Below are 19,354 nucleotides of genomic sequence, written 5' to 3' on the forward strand. Positions count from 1 at the left end.
TTGTTTTAATTACAACTTTTAAATTTGTATATTTTCATAATAAGAAGAGATGTGTCAGAACTCATTTAATCATGTTTAACTTTTTTTTAATACAAATAATTAAAATTGCACTAAATAGATTTATATATATTTTAATTTTTTTATACTAATAATTTAAAAAGTTATTAACATAGAAGTTAACTTAAAATATGAGGCATTAGGTTTAATAGATATTTTTTATTAATAAAAAGTCTATTTGTGAAATAGTTTGGTGAGAAATCATTTTGTTTGCTTTAAAGAATATTTTGTTTTCAATTTTACTCCTTAATATATCTGTTGACTTTTGTTAACTATCTATTCCAATTTTTTCTTATTTGTTCAAAATTTTATCCTATTTGTTCAAATTTTTCCCTATCTGTTCATTTTTTCCCTATATGTTCAATTTCCCCCCTATCTGTTTAATTTCTTTTGCTATTTGTTCAATTCAAATTTCTGTTTATCTGTTTAAATATTTTGTATTTTGTTGAAATACAAAGCTATCTGTAGAAATTCAAAGAGTGATGCATTAAAATACCAAGCCAATTTTTTATGTTTGTCTATTTCTTATCTGTTAAATTTTTTATTTGTTTAATTTTTTTTAACTATTCAATTTTTTATATGTTCAAAAAAATTATATGTTTAAATTTTTCTATCTATTTTTTCATTGTTCAAAACATTTATTTGTTCAATTTTTTTTATCTGTTTAATTTTTTTATAGGTAGAGAGAGACAGAGAGAGAGGTCCTATAATTTTATCTGTTCATAATGCTGCCTATCTGTATGAAGCTCTCATATACACACAGAGAGAAATACAAACATATGTTATTCAACAAAAAATATATATGTATAATGTTAACAACAACCCAATTTTTTTTAATTTTTCTTTATATCTATTTTATCAACAACAACAACAAAAATAGGAGGAAACAGACCCCTCCCCCCCAACACAAATAAATAAATAAATAGAGGAAACAGATCTGGAGAAAATATTTTTTTATTTTAAATTTTTTCAGGATATTCAAAAAGGAAGATATGTGCATTGGCCACATCGTCTATGTGCATTCTAGCAATATTCTTTTATCTTCCTTGCCTGCATAGAATGAAAAACATAAAAAAAACAAAAAAATAAATGTGAAGAAGAGATCTGAAGAGATTATCATCATCATCATCATCATAAAATAAAGAGCCAAACCACTGATCTGGACTCTCTCTCCTCCCGCACCACTCCATACCATCAGAGCATTTGTTATTGGCAGATGTCATGGTGATCGAGCTGCTACAATTTTCCACCAGTAGAACTCGACGGCAAAGAAATTCTCTATTTGTCAGTGTTGTTCAAATCTCTCGAAGTCGACGGCAGGGCTGAGATTGGCTGCCGAAAGAGAAAGCGGTGGAGGAGGAAGAGGCGGTGAAGATCGGCGGCGGTGGGTCCATCTACGGCGAGAGTTGCAGGATAGAGACAGGAGGGAGAGAAGAGAGTAGTTTGGTCATTGGGTAAAAGTATATCCTTATGGATATAATATTTTTGCGCTTAGACTTTGATAAAAGAAATTAAATTTGCACTTTTAAATCGAGTGTCCATTTCATATATATGATAAAATATTAAATTATTTTAAAATAATTATAATATATATTTTTTTAATTTATAAAAAAATAATTCTTTATCTGCATGTAACGCATAACTAAATAAATGTTGCGTATAACAATGGCAACATCTATTCTGAAAAAAAAAGGAAAAAGAAAAAAACAATGACAACATAATGTTATTGATCAATAAAAATTACAAATGAGATTAATTAATTTCCTTTTCAAGAAGTATATCATCATGTTTTCTAAATAAATGAAAGGGTTGGTTTGAATAAATATTATATTTTGGCTCACGAGAGTATCCAACGTTTGTTATGTTGATTTCTACGCCTTCGTTTGGCCTGGGGATTTGAGAGATTTTTTAGCTACTTATACTATGTTTGTTATGTTGATTTCTACGCCTTCGTTTGGCCTGGGGATTTGAGAGATTTTTTTAGCTACTTATACTATGTTTGGAAATTTAGGAGAGGGAAAAAAAAGAAAAGAAATAATTACTTAAGTTATAAGAGAAAAGAAAAAAAAAGAAATAATTGTGATTTATTTCCTTTTTGTTTAGATAAGGAAGAAATAAAAAAAAAATGATTATGATTTCTCTCATTCTTGTTTTGTTAGATTTCATTAAGAAAAAAGAAAAGAAATTATTTTATGTTATACTACTATAACCTTTTTATATTTTCAATTATTTTATTTCTTTTATTTTTATAGAGACAAAATCGGTATTATGAAAATAGTAGTTTTTTTTCTCTCTCAATCTTTTTACTTTTGAGACGATTGAAAATGAGACTTATAAGAGAAATAAGTTTCTCTCAATTTCTTTTCATTTCTCTTTACTTAAATTATCCAAGCAAGTAAGAGAAATACATATCTCTTTATTTCTTTTCTTTTCTCTCCAAATCACTCAATCCAAAAACAGCGTTAGTTATAAAAAGATAAAATAGGTTAAAAAATTAATAAGACAAAATGTCACATTCAAACTATTGCATTTGATTTTTTCTCTTACAAAAGTTTAAAAAATTAAAAAATTCATCATAAACGAGATTTTTTAATTCTAAATTAAAATAGTCAAAAAATTAAAAATTCAGAACGAAACCTAAATACATGTAATTCCTCATTCTACCTGTATCAAGAAATTATCAAACATAAATTTTAAAGTTACCCTTCTCAAAAGTGGGTGAATAATATAACTTTTTCTTATTTGTTTCAAGCTTATAACTTTGCGTATGACGGTCAACAAGAAAAATCCAATTGTCATTGATTTCTCTCTCTTTCTGAAAACCTCTCTTTCTCTCTCTGAAAACCTCCTCCCCGGGCCTCATTTTGGGCCGGCCGGCCGCCGCCTTCGGCTATGGTGGTTGGCTGGCCCAGTTCTTTCTTGTGTTTGTTTGTTAATTTCCTTTAATAAACTTGATTTCCCCCATTATTTTCCCACCTTGGTATGCTTTGTGGGCTGCTGCAGAGTTGTGGTGTGTTGTTATCATCAAGGAATGCCTGGATTAAGGGTCATTATAGAGGAAGAGGTTGGTTTGGACTGGCTTGAGGACGTCCAAATGTGGTTAGGATCTTCATTCGTGCGCTCTTTCGCGAGTCGGAGCTTGAGGGGTGAACTATGGTTCAGAATTATGTAGTAGTATCGATGCTTTGTTTGGGGTATCATAGGTGTCGTTCTGCTTCTACCATAGTTCTGTCTGGTGTTCATTCGAGCGCTCCTCTTCGAGTGGGAGTTTGAGGGGTGAGCTTCGTCCAGATGTTTGGAGGTGTCTCAGCGGTTGATCGGTGTTTGGGTCGTCATCTTACGAGTTTTGTAACGGTTGTGTGAAGGGAGGAGTCGGCACAGAGGTGGACATTTCGGAGTAGTCGGCCAGCAAGGGGTTGGACAAGGAGGCGTGGGTGAGTTTGGGTTAATCAATGGAGGTGTGGCCTTGGTTGATTCCGGTGGTGTGGCCTTGGTCATTGGTCGTTGGCTATGGAGTTTTCCGGTGGGGTGGACAGCAGCATTGGCGTTGGTCAGCAGCATTGTGTATGAGCTGTCTTGGCGTGGTGTATGAGCTGTGTTCAGGTGGGTGGATGGCCTTGGGAGTGCAGCATCATAGGCGTGGGTGTAGGGAGTGTAGCAGCAGGTGTCTAACAGCATGGGAGTGTAACAGTGTTGTCTGGAGTGTAGTAGTGTTGTAGCTGTGTAGCATGGGAGTGTAGCAGTGTAGCAGGTGTGTAGTAGCATGGGTGTGAAGCACTGTGGGTCATAGGCGTGGGTGGTTGGCCTTGGGAGTGCAACTTGGCTGTTAGAATAGTTTTTTTTAGTTTGTTGTTTAGAGGCATTGCTAAAGCTGTTTGGGTTTTTTGGTGGGTTGATTTTGTGGGGAATCATGTATTTTAATTTCTGTTAAGTCCTTCTTAACTTTTATGTTTAAAAAAAAAAAAAATCGTGAGGCCAAGGGGTTGGTTGTATGGTTGCGAGTAGCAGTAGTAGGGGTATTTTGTACCTTCCGAATCTCTCTCAGTGCATTTCATCTTCCTGTACCTTTAATTTCATATTGATTAATGAAATTTTTCTTTGCTGATCAAAAAAAAAAACAAGAAAAATCCAATTAGTTGAGAGGTTGCTCTTTATAATTATGCTCTAACAAGACAAGTTGAATTTGAATGCTGCTTTTTCGAAAGCAATTGAATAAGGATGTCTTTGCATCTTTCATTTGTAACAAATAACAATAATAATAATTTTTACTACATTTTTTTAAAAAAAAATTTCCATTACAAATGCAAAATGTCAAAAACACAGCTTAAAAGTCAACGAATGTGAGGGCAAACATTAATTGCCCAAGTCATTTTCTAATGATGGTCTATTCAACACATTGTCTTGACATGGACTGTTTCTCTATGTAGATATCAAAGGAAACCAAGTAGTTGGAACTCTTATTGCAAAAGAAGAAATAAAATATATATTGTTTGATTTGTTTTTAGAATTTTTATTGATAAATTTTATTTAGAAGTGTCTTAATCCAATAAGTTTATGAAATTTTTTTTTTAACCCAATTATTCCCATGCAAGGTTTTAAAAAGCGGTCGCAACCGTTACGTAACGCCGTTACGTAACGGTTTTGGCGGTTACCGCCACCCGTTACAGCCACTTTTGCAGTGTGATTGAGATTCACAGGTGTATCGGCCGTAATGGCTGCCATAACGGTCGTAATGGTGCCGTAACAGCCGTAACGGCCTGTTACGCACCGTTACGTGACGGTTCCAAATTGTTTCTTTCGAAAAAACACACAAAAAAAAGTTGAAAATGGGAGAAGAGGGATAGAGAGAAGAGGGAAGATAAAGAGAGAAAATAGAGGAGCAAGAGATAGAGAGAGAGAGAAGAGGGAAGATGAAGAACATGTTATTGATTTGTTGAAACTATAAGACCTATGCTATTCTATTCAGCTGCTATCACTAAACCATTTTGTTGGTGTATGTCTATCTATATATTGTTTGAAAATAATAATAATAATAATAAGTGTGGTTATTATCTATTTGGCTTGGTTAAAATATATATATATATATATATATATATTTAGACTCTTATTTATTCTCTTACTTTTGTCATTATTTATCTTATATATAATAGTTAGTGATTAATTTTTTATAAAATATAAAGTCATTAATTATTAAAATAAAATGTAAAAAACTCAGTTTATAGTGATTTAAAAATATGAAATATATTGGATCATACTTAAAAATTTATAAAAATTGATCAATATTTATTTTTAACCCAATAAATATGATCATTGAAAAAAAATATGCGTATCAGTAAGTTTTTTTCAAATTGTGTGAAAAATAAAAAAATTCACGGTTTCGGTTACCGCAACCGTTACACTACGGCCTTTACACCCCACAACCGCAGCCACGTCACCGCCACCGTTACGGCGACCGCAACCGCTTTTCAGAACCTTACTCCCACGTATTTATACTTTTATTCCATAAAGTTCTTTTTCTTAATTTACATTATTGATAAATTTCATTTATACTTTTATTACATTATACTTACATTATTTTCTTACATTATTTTCCATAAAGTCCCATGTGGAGAAGGGAAAGGAACAAGGCATAGGAAATTTTATATACAAATTAAATAACATTGATGTTATTATTTTATATTATTATATAATATGAATATATTTTTAATTGGCGACACATTGAAATAATGTGAGCATTCTCTCTCATCTGATGTGAATATATTTTTAATTGACAATACATTAAAAATAATGTGAACATTCTCTCTCATTTGATGTGAACGTTCACAACACGTTTCTAAAAAATTCTCTCTCATCTAATGTAGATATAAATGTTCACATGTAATATTTTTAATTGACAACACATTCTTATTCACAACATGTAGTAATGTGAATGTTTACATTCGTATATTTTAGTATGAATATTCACATTCACATCATGTAATTGACAACACAATGAGAAAAATTCATTTCAAATTAATGTGAATATAATGATGTGAATATTTATTTCAATGACATGATGTGAATATTCGCATCATATAATTGACAACACAATGACAAAAAATTATTTTAAATTAATATGAATATAATGACAGTCAACATTCTGATATATGGGAACTACCAATACATAATAACAATCAACATTAATAGAGGGCATGAGAGATTCGGGGTGTTTTGGTCTTCTTGCCTTAAATAGGATCTAATAGAATAGTCAAAAAAAAAATATGGGACGGTGTTGATATGTCTGCTGATTTGTCTGCCTGCTGTATTGTCTTTTAGCTGTTGAATTGTCTGTCTGCTGGTGCTATCTGCTCTAAGCTGCTGCAGTGGGCTGTTTCAGTTGAAGCTCTGGTAGCAGTGTATTCGAAGCAAATTTTGGCTTTGAATACTGAAGTGTTAATCTGGTGAATGCTGATTGCTTGAGCAATTAGGTGTATGCTGGTAGTGGAGTGGAGTGGAGTGGACGGTGTTGATTGCATTCAGCTGGGCTGGTTTGTACAGAGGAGGAGGAAGCAGAATTAGGTGAAGGCTGGCTTTAATTCTGCTTGTTCATGGTGGGTACTGCTGGTATAATTTTGCTTCTATCAGATCTCACAAAGATGTGTGGTTGCAGCATGGTTGTCATTTGCTGGAGGGTCTCACTCCTCAGCATTGGTGCAGATTTTTCTGGTTTTTTTCTCTGTTTTGTTTGTTCGTTGGTTCCTCACCAACTAGGAGGTTGGAGCTTGTTTTAGCTCCAAGCTCCTCTTTATTGATGTAAATTTTCCTCTTCCATCAATAAAGTTTGTTTGCCGATCAAAAAAAAAAAAAAAACTTTCACTATTTTTTAATAGCTTAAGTTTTGAAAACAATTAGTGATTTAATATAGTATTAGAGTCACTAAGAAATAATATATATAAATATATATAAGAGCCCTAGTTCTAAGAGGTTTTGGTTCAAATATCGTTTACCCTTATTTTTGTCATTGTGCAATCAATTTGTTCCTCTTTATGTGCACTCAATTAGTTGTCTCTTTTCTGTTCACATGTGAATCAAGAATTATATATATGTAAGAGAGTGTGTTAATTTGATAAACAACATTATTGGCTTAGAACAATTCTAATAGTGAAAGCCTTGGCTTGCTAGAGTTTAAAAAAAAAAACTATTTTTAAGCTTTAGTACTCTAGTGGCTCCCATGCTATTTTGGCATTGTTAACTCCCGTGTCAATTTTTGATCATTGAATTAAAAAAGCATTTTTTAATCATTGAACTAAAGAAGTATTTAGGGATATGATTGGCCTTTCCTGATGTAACAAATTTGAGAAAGCCAACTCATCTCAAATTTGGCACATCATTGGAGAGATTTTTATGAGGGTATAGCTAAAAATGAATTAGGATAAAGAATTTGGCACTACATTAAAATATTTTTATATTTTAATAGGTTAATATTTTAAGACAATTGGTAATCTAATGAAAGATATGACTATGTTGTTCAAGTTGTAATTGTCAAAAAAATTCCACACAAAAGTGAATGGAATGCAGTGTTGCCATTCATCTTAACTAGTGAAGTGTGTGAGTCCTCCATGGTAAATATAATGTTGCCGACATTGTATTTTGTACACTTCTCTATTTTTTTTTGGTGTCCCTTACTATTTTAGTTACACAGAAGAGTGCATGGTAATGTTTGGTTGTGCATGAATTATTCTCATGTTTGCATGCTCAATTTAGTGTAGGTGAAATAAATATTGAGTATAACAGAAATATTATATTATATGATATCATTAACTAATAAAAATAAAAATTGCATATAATAAGACACAACTTATTTTTCACCAATCCAACTGTAATATAAAGTGATACTATCACATTATATTACTACATATAATATATGAAATATATAAGCGTCGTGCCATATATTGTAAGAATATTCATAAGATAAAAGAATATAAGAGTTTTCAAAAATTTAAGAGGCTAATGTTGGATATAGATTACAAAAATATTGATAAACCAAAATAGTAAATAGTTTTTTTAAGAGACTTAAGGAGCCTATTGTCAGGGCCTTGGTTATTTTTAAGTACTCTGTGCGGCATGCTCACAAGCCTTACTAATGAAATTAAGTCAGTCTAACTCACAAGTTTTCAAGAAAGAAAAGTAAGCCTTGAGATTAAGTCAGTTTAATTCCCAAGTTTGCAAGAAAGAGAAGTAAGAAGATAAAAGAGTTTGAGAAAATGCCTCTTGTATTCACTTAAGGAGAATTTGTATAACTCTTGGATGGATTAGAGCAAATGAGCTCCTCTCATATTTATATGATCCTTTGGATCACTCTAGAATACACAAGAAAGTAATATTTATATGATCCTTTGGAACATTCTAGAATACACAAGAAGGTAATATGTAGAAACTTCTCATGAAAACCTTTTTACAAGCTACAAGAATATTCTAAAGTGCCTTTTAGAAATATCTATAAGTCTAGTTACATGTGCAAGTGTGTATGTACTTGAATTATTTAGTGGCTTCTAAAACTCTCCTTGATTTCTCATGTGCTAGGTTTGTTAGGAAGTTCTAAATTATTCCATTGACTCCCATTCTTCCAAGCTCCCATTTAGATAAGATTTTTGCCATGGAGAATTTGGCAGGATGTAACACTATGGCCTCCTAGCTCACCCTTATCATTCCTGCGTTGCAACTAAAATATTAGTTTAGCACTGCACATTTTATAACCCTTAGTTCAAAAAATCTACATAGTTGATCTATTTTAATTATTATAATTCCCTTAGTATTTTTTAAATAATTGTTGTACCCAAGAAACTATATACTAAAAAAGAAAATAAATTGTGTTAACATTTCTGGTTCATTAGGTGCAACACCTTTTGACCTTTGGGACTACACAAGAAAAGACATTCTTAAGTACTCTTTGCTTTTAAGCATTTTAAAACTTAAATAGCTGGCAAACCCCATGGGTCTATTCTAATGAATAATCAAAGAAGCAATCAAACAAAAGATGTTGAAGAGGTCAATGTATTGGGAGAAATTATAAATAATTTATTTTGTCCAAAACAAAAATCATCAACCAATCATATACCGAAAAAAAAAAAAAAATCATGTATTGAGATCATACAAAAATACATAAATAAATAAATAAAATTTCTATAGGAGGATTCTTCATCACTTACTTCTAAGATGACTTCACATTGCTTCTAAGATGCCTTTCATATATGTATATTTTTTTGGGGTTACTTATAAAATATTTATCAAGTATTATTGAATATTACTTATTTTTTACCCAAAAAAAATAATAATTTATTGAAATGCACAAAGAAAATATACCTTATACTGCCTAAAAAAAAAAAGTTTTCATAAAAAAAATACAAAAAAATCTAGGCAAGAAAGCATTAGATGCGGAATATATATATTTGAGACAAAAATTCGTAATTATATATGCGAGCATTATGTTCTCAATTATAAATGTGAACATTTTATAAAGCAAAGCTGAAACATAAACCCCATCCCCCACAAACTGGAGTCTTAAAATCTAAAAAGTTGAAACCATCTTTCAAACCCTAATCCTTCAAATCTTCATATTGTACTCAAGAGTCAACATCACAGTTCAGTAGTACATGAGTTTCTCCTCTCTCTGGTTGTCATCAACATAGAAATTCATGTTGTTATAGATATTAGTATTAGTATTAATAAGCTGCTTAATCTCCTCAACACTACTGTAATCTATTGGAGTTTCACTTTCACCACCATAGAACAACCCATTATTAGCATTACCACCACCAACACCACTAGAAACCATGTATTTTAGGTTTTCACCAACACCATTGTACAGATGGTAGTAACTCTGCAAGCCCATATGTCCACCATAATCACTCTCCATCTCTCTTCCATGGCTGATCTGGTTGTTGCTGTTGAAACTCCCATCAGAAGAACTGCAACTAGCAGCTTCACCGCCAAACAAGAGATTGGGACTCACATAGCCCTCTTGGGCTTGTAGAACAGTACTATTAGCAGTAGAACTTGATGGGATTGAAAAGGGTTCAAAATCATAGCCTATGAAAGAGCTGGTTTGGGTGTTGTGGTACTTGTATGATGATGATGATGACAGTGGAGAGGATGGTGATGGTGATGGTGATGATGATGAATTATGATGAAGAAGTGAAATGAATGGGTAGGTTGTGGGTTGGTGATGATGAGGTCTTCTCTGATTGGGCGAAGAAGGAACAATCCCAATTCCAATCTTCATGAGTTTCTTCTTGAGCTTGGTGTTCCAGTAATTCTTGATATCATTGTCAGTCCTGCCTGGTAACTGAGCTGCTATTATTGACCACCTGCAAAGGGAGCAAAAGAAACAAATTCCATAAGAAGAAGATAATAAACAACTGGCATAAATTTTGTAACTGAAAAGTGAGTGCATTCATGAGAGATCATCCAAACTTGGCATGCATGCATAGCATATAGCACCACAAAAATTGTCCACATATAGTTGATTCTTTTTGTTAGAATTATTGAAGGTATTCAAATCCAAAACCAATTTGAAATGTTGCTCATCTTTATGTCACCTTCACACCCAATCGAGCCACATGTACAGAAGTGTTGGAGACTTGGCCACCTTCAATTCATATAATCTATAAGTCCCTTCACCTATTGTCAATTGATTTTTGGTTGAATGCCTCTAATAATCTAACACTTTTGATAAACAAAATCTTTCAAGATCCTTTGTGTTTTTTAAAGGAAAACTCTATTTATACAGAAAATATATATAGAAAACATCATAACAATGATGAGGCAGTGACAGTCTTGCAAATAAAAGCCATTTCATGGTTGATTTGCTTTAAAATGTAAAGTTCACATTGATAATTTTTTATGATAATTCTGTATAATTTTTTTGTTTATGTAAATCATTATTCTTTCCTAAATTGTGATTTTGTTCATTCCTTTATGGTTGTACTTCCTTAGTGGTTGCAAATTTGGTATCGAAGCCATGTTAGCTTAAATTCTTGTTTTTGATTCTCCATATATCCATATGAAAATCCTCACTTTGGAAAGAAATTTTGCTCATGAAGGGAACAGGTTTTGGAGAGGACTCCACTTTTTTTTCCCAAGAAAAGAAACAAAAAAGGAAAATACTTGATGATTATATGGTTGGATACATCTGTGTGTGAAGAAAACATGAAAAGGAACCCAATTTAATTTGGGAACAATTGGAGAAAGTTTGAGATCAGAAAAAAAAAAAAAAATGGAATCAAATTGAAAGGAGATGATAGTACCTGCTTCCAATGCTAGCAAAGAGGGTGCAGATTATTCTGTCTTCATTATCAGAGAACTCTCCATGTTTAATGTTTGGCCTTAGATAGTTGAGCCATCTCAATCTGCAGCTTTTCCCACATCTTCTAAGGCCTTAAGAAAGTTAAACAAACAAGACCCATTTCAAGAACACAAAAAAAAAAAAATAATAATAAATAAATAAATAAAAATTAAGAGCAGCCCAACAAATTAAAACCATTTCTTGAGAAGGGATTTGATTTCTTTCAAGTATATATATATAATTACCTGCTTTTTGTGGGAGAGCTATCCAATTCCCTCCAGTCCCATGCTTCTCTATATACTCTTTCAGCTTTGCATCTTCTTCAGGTGCCCATGGCCCTCTCTTCACATTTTCCTTGTCACAGCAGGGAGCTCTTCCCATCTCTGTGTGTGTGTGTGTAACAAAGGTTCTTCTAAAATGGGCTGAAGATGCTTGTGGGGAAGGTGGCTTTGTTTCTTTAGAAGACTTGGGTTTTTGGACAGAAAGCAGTATATATTTATTGTGAGATATACCCATGTCAAAGACACACCTCTCTAATTTCTTTTATTTATTTATTTAATTTTTGGTTGAAAACACCTTCAATAATCATCAGTTGTCTAGCCCCACTTTGCTAGCCAACAGAACTTTTCATCTTAAAATAAAAGATCAAATACACTTTATATCACATATAACTTTATCTTTTATTTTCGAAAAATATTTTTAAATTAAAATACAATACTAATCCATTAATCAAATTAAAAAAATAACTTTAATGACCATCAAAATGGTCTCACACCTTTCTAGAGATATAGGCCAAGCATATAGGCCAATATATTGGTGGAGCGGACTTCATGTGTATATTAATTTATATTAAAAAGTTAGGCATACATGATGTGTGTAAAAATAAAAGTTGATTGTAATTGTCATATGAATAAAAATAATAATGTATATAGAAGAAAAAATTAAAAAAAAAATCAAAATTAGAAATAAAAAACATAGGCGTACAAGGTAGTTTTGATATTAAAAAAACATGTGACATAACTTCATCGAGTATATAATATAATAGATTACATAAAACACACACACCATAATATATAAGAGTTTTAGATATCAAATTTTTTTAACTCTAAAAGTGAAAATTTTGTTGTAAAAGACATTTAGAGACCAATTTTTATCGTCGTGGGGATAGTCGCCAAAAGGTCGTTCCGAAAAGTAAAAAATAAAGCTTTTAGTGATGAAATTTTGAAAATGTCACTAATAAATACACTTTTGGGGACAAAATAATTTGGTCTCAAAATGGTTTATTTTTTGAGACAAAAAATTTGGTCCCAAAAAGATAATAATTCATAACTAATATCCAATTTTCATTGATAAAAATATAATAACGAAAGTTTTAGCAATAAAAATATTTGATCTCTAAAAAATAATTTAGTTCCTAAATTATGGTCTCTAAAATCGTAATTTTGTGTAGTGACAACTTGGAATGTTTTGAAACTATGTCCTGCATTTTCTCATAAGCAACTATTCATTTTTTTTTTTTTCAAATTTTGATTTCTCCAATTCTTCCCCTTCTATTTACATTTTATTTTTTGTTCTTATATAATAGTTTTAACCGTCATTTCTACACATTTATTGTGTGTGTCTACCGTTCTATTTAATCTATGAACTTTTCTCAAGTTCATATATGAACTTGATTGTCATGTTCGGACTTGTAAGGCCCACCAGAGTACCTGTTTTAATAATCTCAACTGTTCATTTTGTAAAGTTCTTATTTATGTATATAATATATATCATTCATAAAAAAAAATTAAATCGATTTAATAATTATAATATTTTCATTTTATTACATTTATCTAAAAATAATACCTAATGTATTTTAAAAAACACACTTCTCAAATAAGCTTGAGCCGACTTTAAAAAAAAAAGAAAAAAAAGAAGAACAAGCTGTTTTTTTTGGTCATCTATGCATGGTGTATTTTAATTTCACCAGATAGTTATGTGTGAACCTAATAGCCATGTGCCCATATTAGGAATGGCAACAGGTCGGGCCGGGGCCGGGGCCGGGGCCGTGGCCGAGGCCGGGGATGACACTCCCCATCCCCGATCTCCAAAAGTAGAAAAATTTCCGTCCCCGCCCCCAATCCCCGACGGGGAAACCATCACCTCCCCCGCCTCCGACACCGAAAAATACCCTACAGATTTGTTCTCAACACACACACACACACACACACACACAAAAAGAACTGTTCAGATCAACCACAATTCATCAACAACCATCACCAACAGCAACAGATATATATATATATATATATATATAACAACTTTAAAAAAAAAATGTGTTCATCAACACAAACAGACAACAACAGATGTATATATATAACTTTAAAAAAAAAATTGTTCATTAACAACACATATGGAGAGAGAGAGAGAGAGAGAGAGGGCTTCTGCAGTTCTTCTTGGTCAAGGTCCTGTTCAGATCGATCCAGATCGGTAGCTTCACGGTCTGTTCAGATCGAACCACGATCTGTTTAGATTGATCCAGATCGGTAGCTTCATGAGATCGATCCTGGCCCAGTTTAAATCGGTGGCAACATAGGACTTCACGGATGGACCACGGACAGTTCACAAGCGAGACGGAGAGGGAGAAGGGAGGGCTTTACAAGCGAGACAGAGAGGGAGAAGTGAATGAGGAACAGAGACATGAGGGAAGCAGTGAGATGAGAGAAATGAGAGACGTAAGTGAGGGAGAGAGAGAGAGACGGGGTGAGACAGGGAGAAATAAAAGTGTGATTAATGGATTTGGTTTTTATATATATATACCTAGGGGTAAAATAGTAATTTCATTTTGGGATAATCGGGGACGGGGACGGGGACGGGCCGGGACGGGGCTGGGACACATATCCCCGTCCCCGGCCCGAGAGTGATCGGGGATTGATTTTTAAATACCATCCCCGTCCCTGTGGGGATATTTTTCGGAAAAAAACTGCACAAATCGGAGTCGTCGGGGGGTCGAGTCCCCATCGAACCGGGTTTAAATTGCCATCCCTAGCCCATATGTGTTGTCATATTCTGGCCTCGTTTGGGAACAGGCTAATTTAGTAACTTTTTGGCTATTTGGCTAAAATGTGATGTAAAAAAAACTAGTATGTTTGGGATGACTTTTTGGCTTTTTATGAAAAGATGTGCAAAAAGTAGAGAGAAAAGAGAATCTTTGACTTTTTGGTATGAGTTGTTGGCTTTTTGGCTTTTTTAATAACTTTTTGACTTTTTGGCTAAAATAGCCTCTTGCCAAACGAGGCCTCATGTACCTTAAATTAATTAATGTAAATTGTTGAATTTATGCCCCCCAATATTACTGTTTATTTCTTTCTTTCTTTTTCTTCTTGTTGGACCGTCACTCCAATCATCAATAAGGACACAATTTTATGTGTCATTTCTATATATCAACCATATTCTACCTACATTTATCATATTATCAAATAACATAAATATATAACTTAGAATACAAGATACACACACACACACATATATATATATATTATTTATAAAGATGTTTGGGTGGAGTAAATATTAAATGTAATATTGATATTACGCAACAGTATCACCATCTAATGAGCAATCTTGATTTGCAATAAGAACCATCGCCTCCCCCCCTTTTTATTGATGTAAGCTCATATGTTGTATATTTGTTTTTATCAATAAAATTTCTTTTTTTGCTGATAATATATATATATATATATATATATGTTAGATTAGTGGGATATATAACTTATCTACTTAGTTCATTTTCGGCTTTTTATTGGACGATGACACCATGTAAGATAGTGCTACCATTAGACTCTTTTTTTTTTTTAACCTTTTTTTTTTTACCTCGATGATGTAGAAAAAACATACGAAATGAATGAGAAAAAAAAATGAAAATATAGAAATTGAACAATTTTTACAATTTTTTGTTACTCAGAAATCTCAAAGACTTATTAGTATAACTCAATTTATTAGTAAACATTGTTTGGTGATCAAGTCACAATCTAACACAAAAAGGTTAACATATCATGACGAAATGCTCCCGTCTATTGATGTTCGTTGTTTTGCAAAAGTGAGATTGATCTCCAGTGATCTCTCCGCTCCTTCCTCACAATCGTTTTGTAGGTTCAAATAGACTGGGTTCTTCCGATCTAGACGCCCGCGATCTGAGGTTGCTCTGGAGGATGGGATTGTCGATCTAAGCATGGAAGTTCCAGCAAAGATTCAGAGTTTGTTCTGAGCGAGGGTAAGTGATATGTGATTTTTGATTTGGGATTGATTTTTTGTTCTGGTTTTTTTCGTTTTGGGGAATCAGAGGGCTGATCGTTGGTTTTGATTTGCTTAGTGAAAACTTCGCCCTCCACCTGTTCGATAAAATGCCTCAGTGAAAAATTTTATGGACCAAGGAGGAAATGGAGGTTGGACTCCAGTTGGGAGGCAGCGGAAAGGTGGAGAAGCGCAAGGCAAAGAGGTTATTCATGGACTGTATACTGTTTTTGTGGATAATTTACCTACAACAATGGTTTCTAAATCTCTGTTCGATCTATTCAGAAAGTTTGGGATAGTGAAGAATGTCTTTATACCTGCTAAAAGAAGGATAGTAACAAACTTAAGATTTGGGTTTGTGAGATTTGATTGCTATGTAGCAGCAGATATTGCCATCTAGAAAGTGAATGGTCTTTTGGTGGATGACATGGTGCTGGTAGTCAAAAAAGCTACTTCTGTCAAGAATATCAGAGATGAACAAAGCAGGAGTAGACCTCAGATCTTCAGGAAACATATTGAAACAAGCAGAAATAGGGTTGAAGCTTCTTTTGCGGGCCAAAGATCATTTGCTGAGGTACTTAAAGGGGTCTCACCCACTGTGGCTAGGAAAACAAATTTGAGCTTAAAAGTCAATGATGATGGCCATGATTGGCTCTATGATAGTGCAATAGTTAGGCTTAATACTGAATACCCCACTCACTACATTGGAAATGCCTTGCAGGAAAAATGGGTGGATCAAGTATTGGTCAGAAAAGGAGGAGGACGGGATATAGTTTTAACCTTCAAGTCTCAAGAGGAGTTGAAATCAAATATATGCAATATTAAGGAATGGTTTAAGGATTGGATTCAATTTGTGGTGGAATGGAAGCCAAGAGTTCATATCGAACAAGAGAGATGTGTGTGGTTGAGGTGTTATGGCATACCCTTAAATCTCTGGAATAGGAGCACATTCAACAGCATTGGAAGCCTATGGGGTTCAGTTCTCAATTTGGATGAAGATATTTGTTAACCAAAGGTGTTCTCCCATACCAGAATCAGAGTGGTTACATCTTGTATGGAGTTTATAAACAAAACTATAGTATTGGAGTGTAAGGGTAAACTCCATCCAATTCTTGTATGTGAAGATCTTCTATCAGACTCTAGTAACATGAAGCACAATGGCATGGAAGAATGTAATTCTAATGACATCTGTGGCAATGAAATGAAAGGAAATGTTCCAGAGGAGTGTTGCAAGGAAAAGGAAGAAACTGTTGAGGTGGTAGGAGCCAAAGTACACAGCCCAAACAGTGGAATGGTGGTAAACACAGTTATTGAGGAGACAAAATGGGATGTAGGCTTCAACAGAGAAAATGAAGCATGTACCAAGGAGGTTAAACAAAGGAAAGGGCCTATTGGCTGTCACTCGGGAGAGGAGTCAGCGGAATCTTTGATGGAGGAGTCAGTGCATAGTCCAAAAAGTCAGGTGCAAGTCTCTACACCTGGAATTATTAGAAGCCTTAGTGGACCTAGAGATGGTCTTGGGCATGACATCAATCTGGAAGTAAATTTGGCACAACCACTTAGCAAGAACTTAAATGGGAGGGACATCTTGAGCCTAAATCATTCAGACCTAGGTAAGCAAACTGCTTCTGTCCAAAATTCCTGCGGATTGAGAAGAAAAAAAAGGAAGAAGAAGGGTCAGTTAGAGGGATTCACTAGTTTTGCTAGACTTCATAGGCATAAAGCAGCTACTGTTAGCAAGCACAACTCCAAATCTGTCATCTACCGACCAGCAACAACTGCTATAGCACTTTCAGATCTGTTTGAGGGTGCTACAAGTCTGAACAATTATCTTCTCGAAGAAGCTAAAGCCACTCTTCAATTGGGGAAATCTCTTGAAATCAATTTCATTGGGAAAGAAGATGTTGTTCTGAACAAGATTTTTGAGCTAGAGCTGCAGGATAAAGAGAGAATCAACAAAGAGGGGTAGGCCTGTGTAGTAAGGTAGAATTGATTTTTTGGCTTATAGTATCAAGAGTTGGAAGCAAGATTGTAGGTTAGTGTGGTAAGTGTGGTGGTTTTAAAGTCTAAATGCTCTTGTAGGTTATAAGCTTTTGTAGAGCTAGTTTTTGGGTGGCAACAAGCATTGGCTTTAGTTAGTGTTGGTTTCTCACCAACATTATGCTTTGTTTCCTTTTTTCTTTTTTCCTTTTCATCTTTATTGATGGTTTCTCATATGTAATGTATGTGTTCTTCATTAATAAAGTTTTTTCTTTGCTGATAAAAAAAAAATCACAATCTAACACCAAATCTAATCAACATTACATAAAATTAAAAATAAATAAACTCCCAAAGTGGTAAGAACCTAGAATATAAGACTCAAAATGGATTTGTTTAGACTCAAAATTAGCATTTAAATCTTTTCGACAACAACAAAATATCTAATTTAGCTGCTTAAATGATAGAATTCATCAAAATTCAGAACAAGTCACTGCTTAGGAGTGAATTGAAGTCATTCGGCCGTTTCGAATCAAACATTGGCCTTTTGAGCTTGATCCAAAAGTCTTCAAAAACTAGAAAAATTATCTTCTCAATCAAACGTTCAAACTACTCCATGAATTTGATGTCAATCATTACTGCATCACTGGAAATTTGTCCTAACTAATCTCTTAAGATATATATAAAATCATATGATTATTTTGTGAGTTTTTGAAGGGATGATTACAGTAGAGAAACGTCCTTTAATTTTCGACGACTAAATATTGGACTTTTGGCGACCAATATTTTGGTAGTCAAAAGTGACATTTCTTGGTCAAAGACTGATAAAAGAGTAATCAATTCATCACAAGTTTAAGCAGCCCTTTTCAATCTAATTATAATATAAAGAGTCAACTTGTTTCACGGTTAGGATCATTTGGTTAGGCAAGTTTATTTTATTTTTTTAATTTGTAAATCTATTAACTAGGTTAGCATGTTGATTATGTATTAATATATAAAGCACGCAATTTAAAAGACAATTTGAAATTTTGTAACATTTTTTAACTTTTCCAATAATATGTATAAAATACTTTATAAATAAACAGTTTCAAATTTAACCGATCTTTCTCATTTTAAATTATCCAAAAGTTTAGATAATACTTGCACTCACCGCTAGCATTAAGCTAAATGAGCATTTCAACTTTTATATACAAACTCCAAGTGGGAATTAATCTACCATATTTAAATCAGAAATTGCTAATTAAAAACTAGAGTTATTTTCATTTTTTAAAATTTACATACTTTGATCCAAAATGACTCCGTAATGGCATTTTTTTTTAAAAAAAAATTTATAAGCAATCTTAAATTAATGAGTATCTTGTTTCAAAGTGATGACCTCAAACAGCAACATAATTGTATACATATTTTCAGGCTATATAGCACTGCTCATTATATTTATAATTTTACATATATATTAAAGATTGGTCAATTTTTCTGGACTTATGTTATGGCAACAAGGTAGGCTATTTGTAATAACCCCGACCTCCGATTAATGCTAATCCATGATTAGTTATGCCTAACAGTAATTTAGAAGGAATCCGGAATTAATTTACATATGTATTGCATTATCTTTGCGTTTCTATCTGTTTGCCATAAAATGATCTGTTCATGTTTAGACTTTGAACTGCGAATTGAAAGCCTTATCGGCACCCGATTTCGAAATTGATTAGTGTTTCATACTAGTTAGAA

The 19,354-nt window shown here is 33.1% G+C and overlaps 2 protein-coding genes across 2 annotated transcripts; one reads left to right on the forward strand and one right to left on the reverse strand.

Annotated features, from left to right (window-relative positions):
• Window positions 1–9,450: 9,450 nt before the first annotated feature.
• Window positions 9,451–14,129, reverse strand: LOC114289491 (uncharacterized). The gene is made up of 3 exons (XM_028233237.2): window positions 11,626–14,129; window positions 11,343–11,472; window positions 9,451–10,403 (listed from the first exon to the last, which is right to left on the reverse strand). The coding sequence occupies exons 1-3, from the start codon at window positions 11,894–11,896 to the stop codon at window positions 9,680–9,682; spliced, it is 1,125 nt and encodes a 374-aa protein (XP_028089038.2). The 5' UTR covers window positions 11,897–14,129; the 3' UTR covers window positions 9,451–9,679.
• Window positions 14,130–15,156: 1,027 nt separating this feature from the next.
• LOC145822421 (uncharacterized) lies at window positions 15,157–17,920 on the forward strand. Its single transcript, XM_082919398.1, has 2 exons — window positions 15,157–15,629; window positions 15,729–17,920. Exon 2 carries the CDS (start codon window positions 16,704–16,706, stop codon window positions 17,616–17,618), a length of 915 nt encoding a protein of 304 aa, XP_082775524.1. The 5' UTR covers window positions 15,157–15,629; window positions 15,729–16,703; the 3' UTR covers window positions 17,619–17,920.
• The last annotated feature ends 1,434 nt before the right edge of the window (window positions 17,921–19,354 follow it).

The sequence above is a fragment of the Camellia sinensis genome, chromosome 3 (assembly GCF_055761805.1).
Source record: "Camellia sinensis isolate YWXY chromosome 3, ASM5576180v1, whole genome shotgun sequence".
Classification (NCBI taxonomy): Eukaryota; Viridiplantae; Streptophyta; class Magnoliopsida; order Ericales; family Theaceae; genus Camellia; species Camellia sinensis.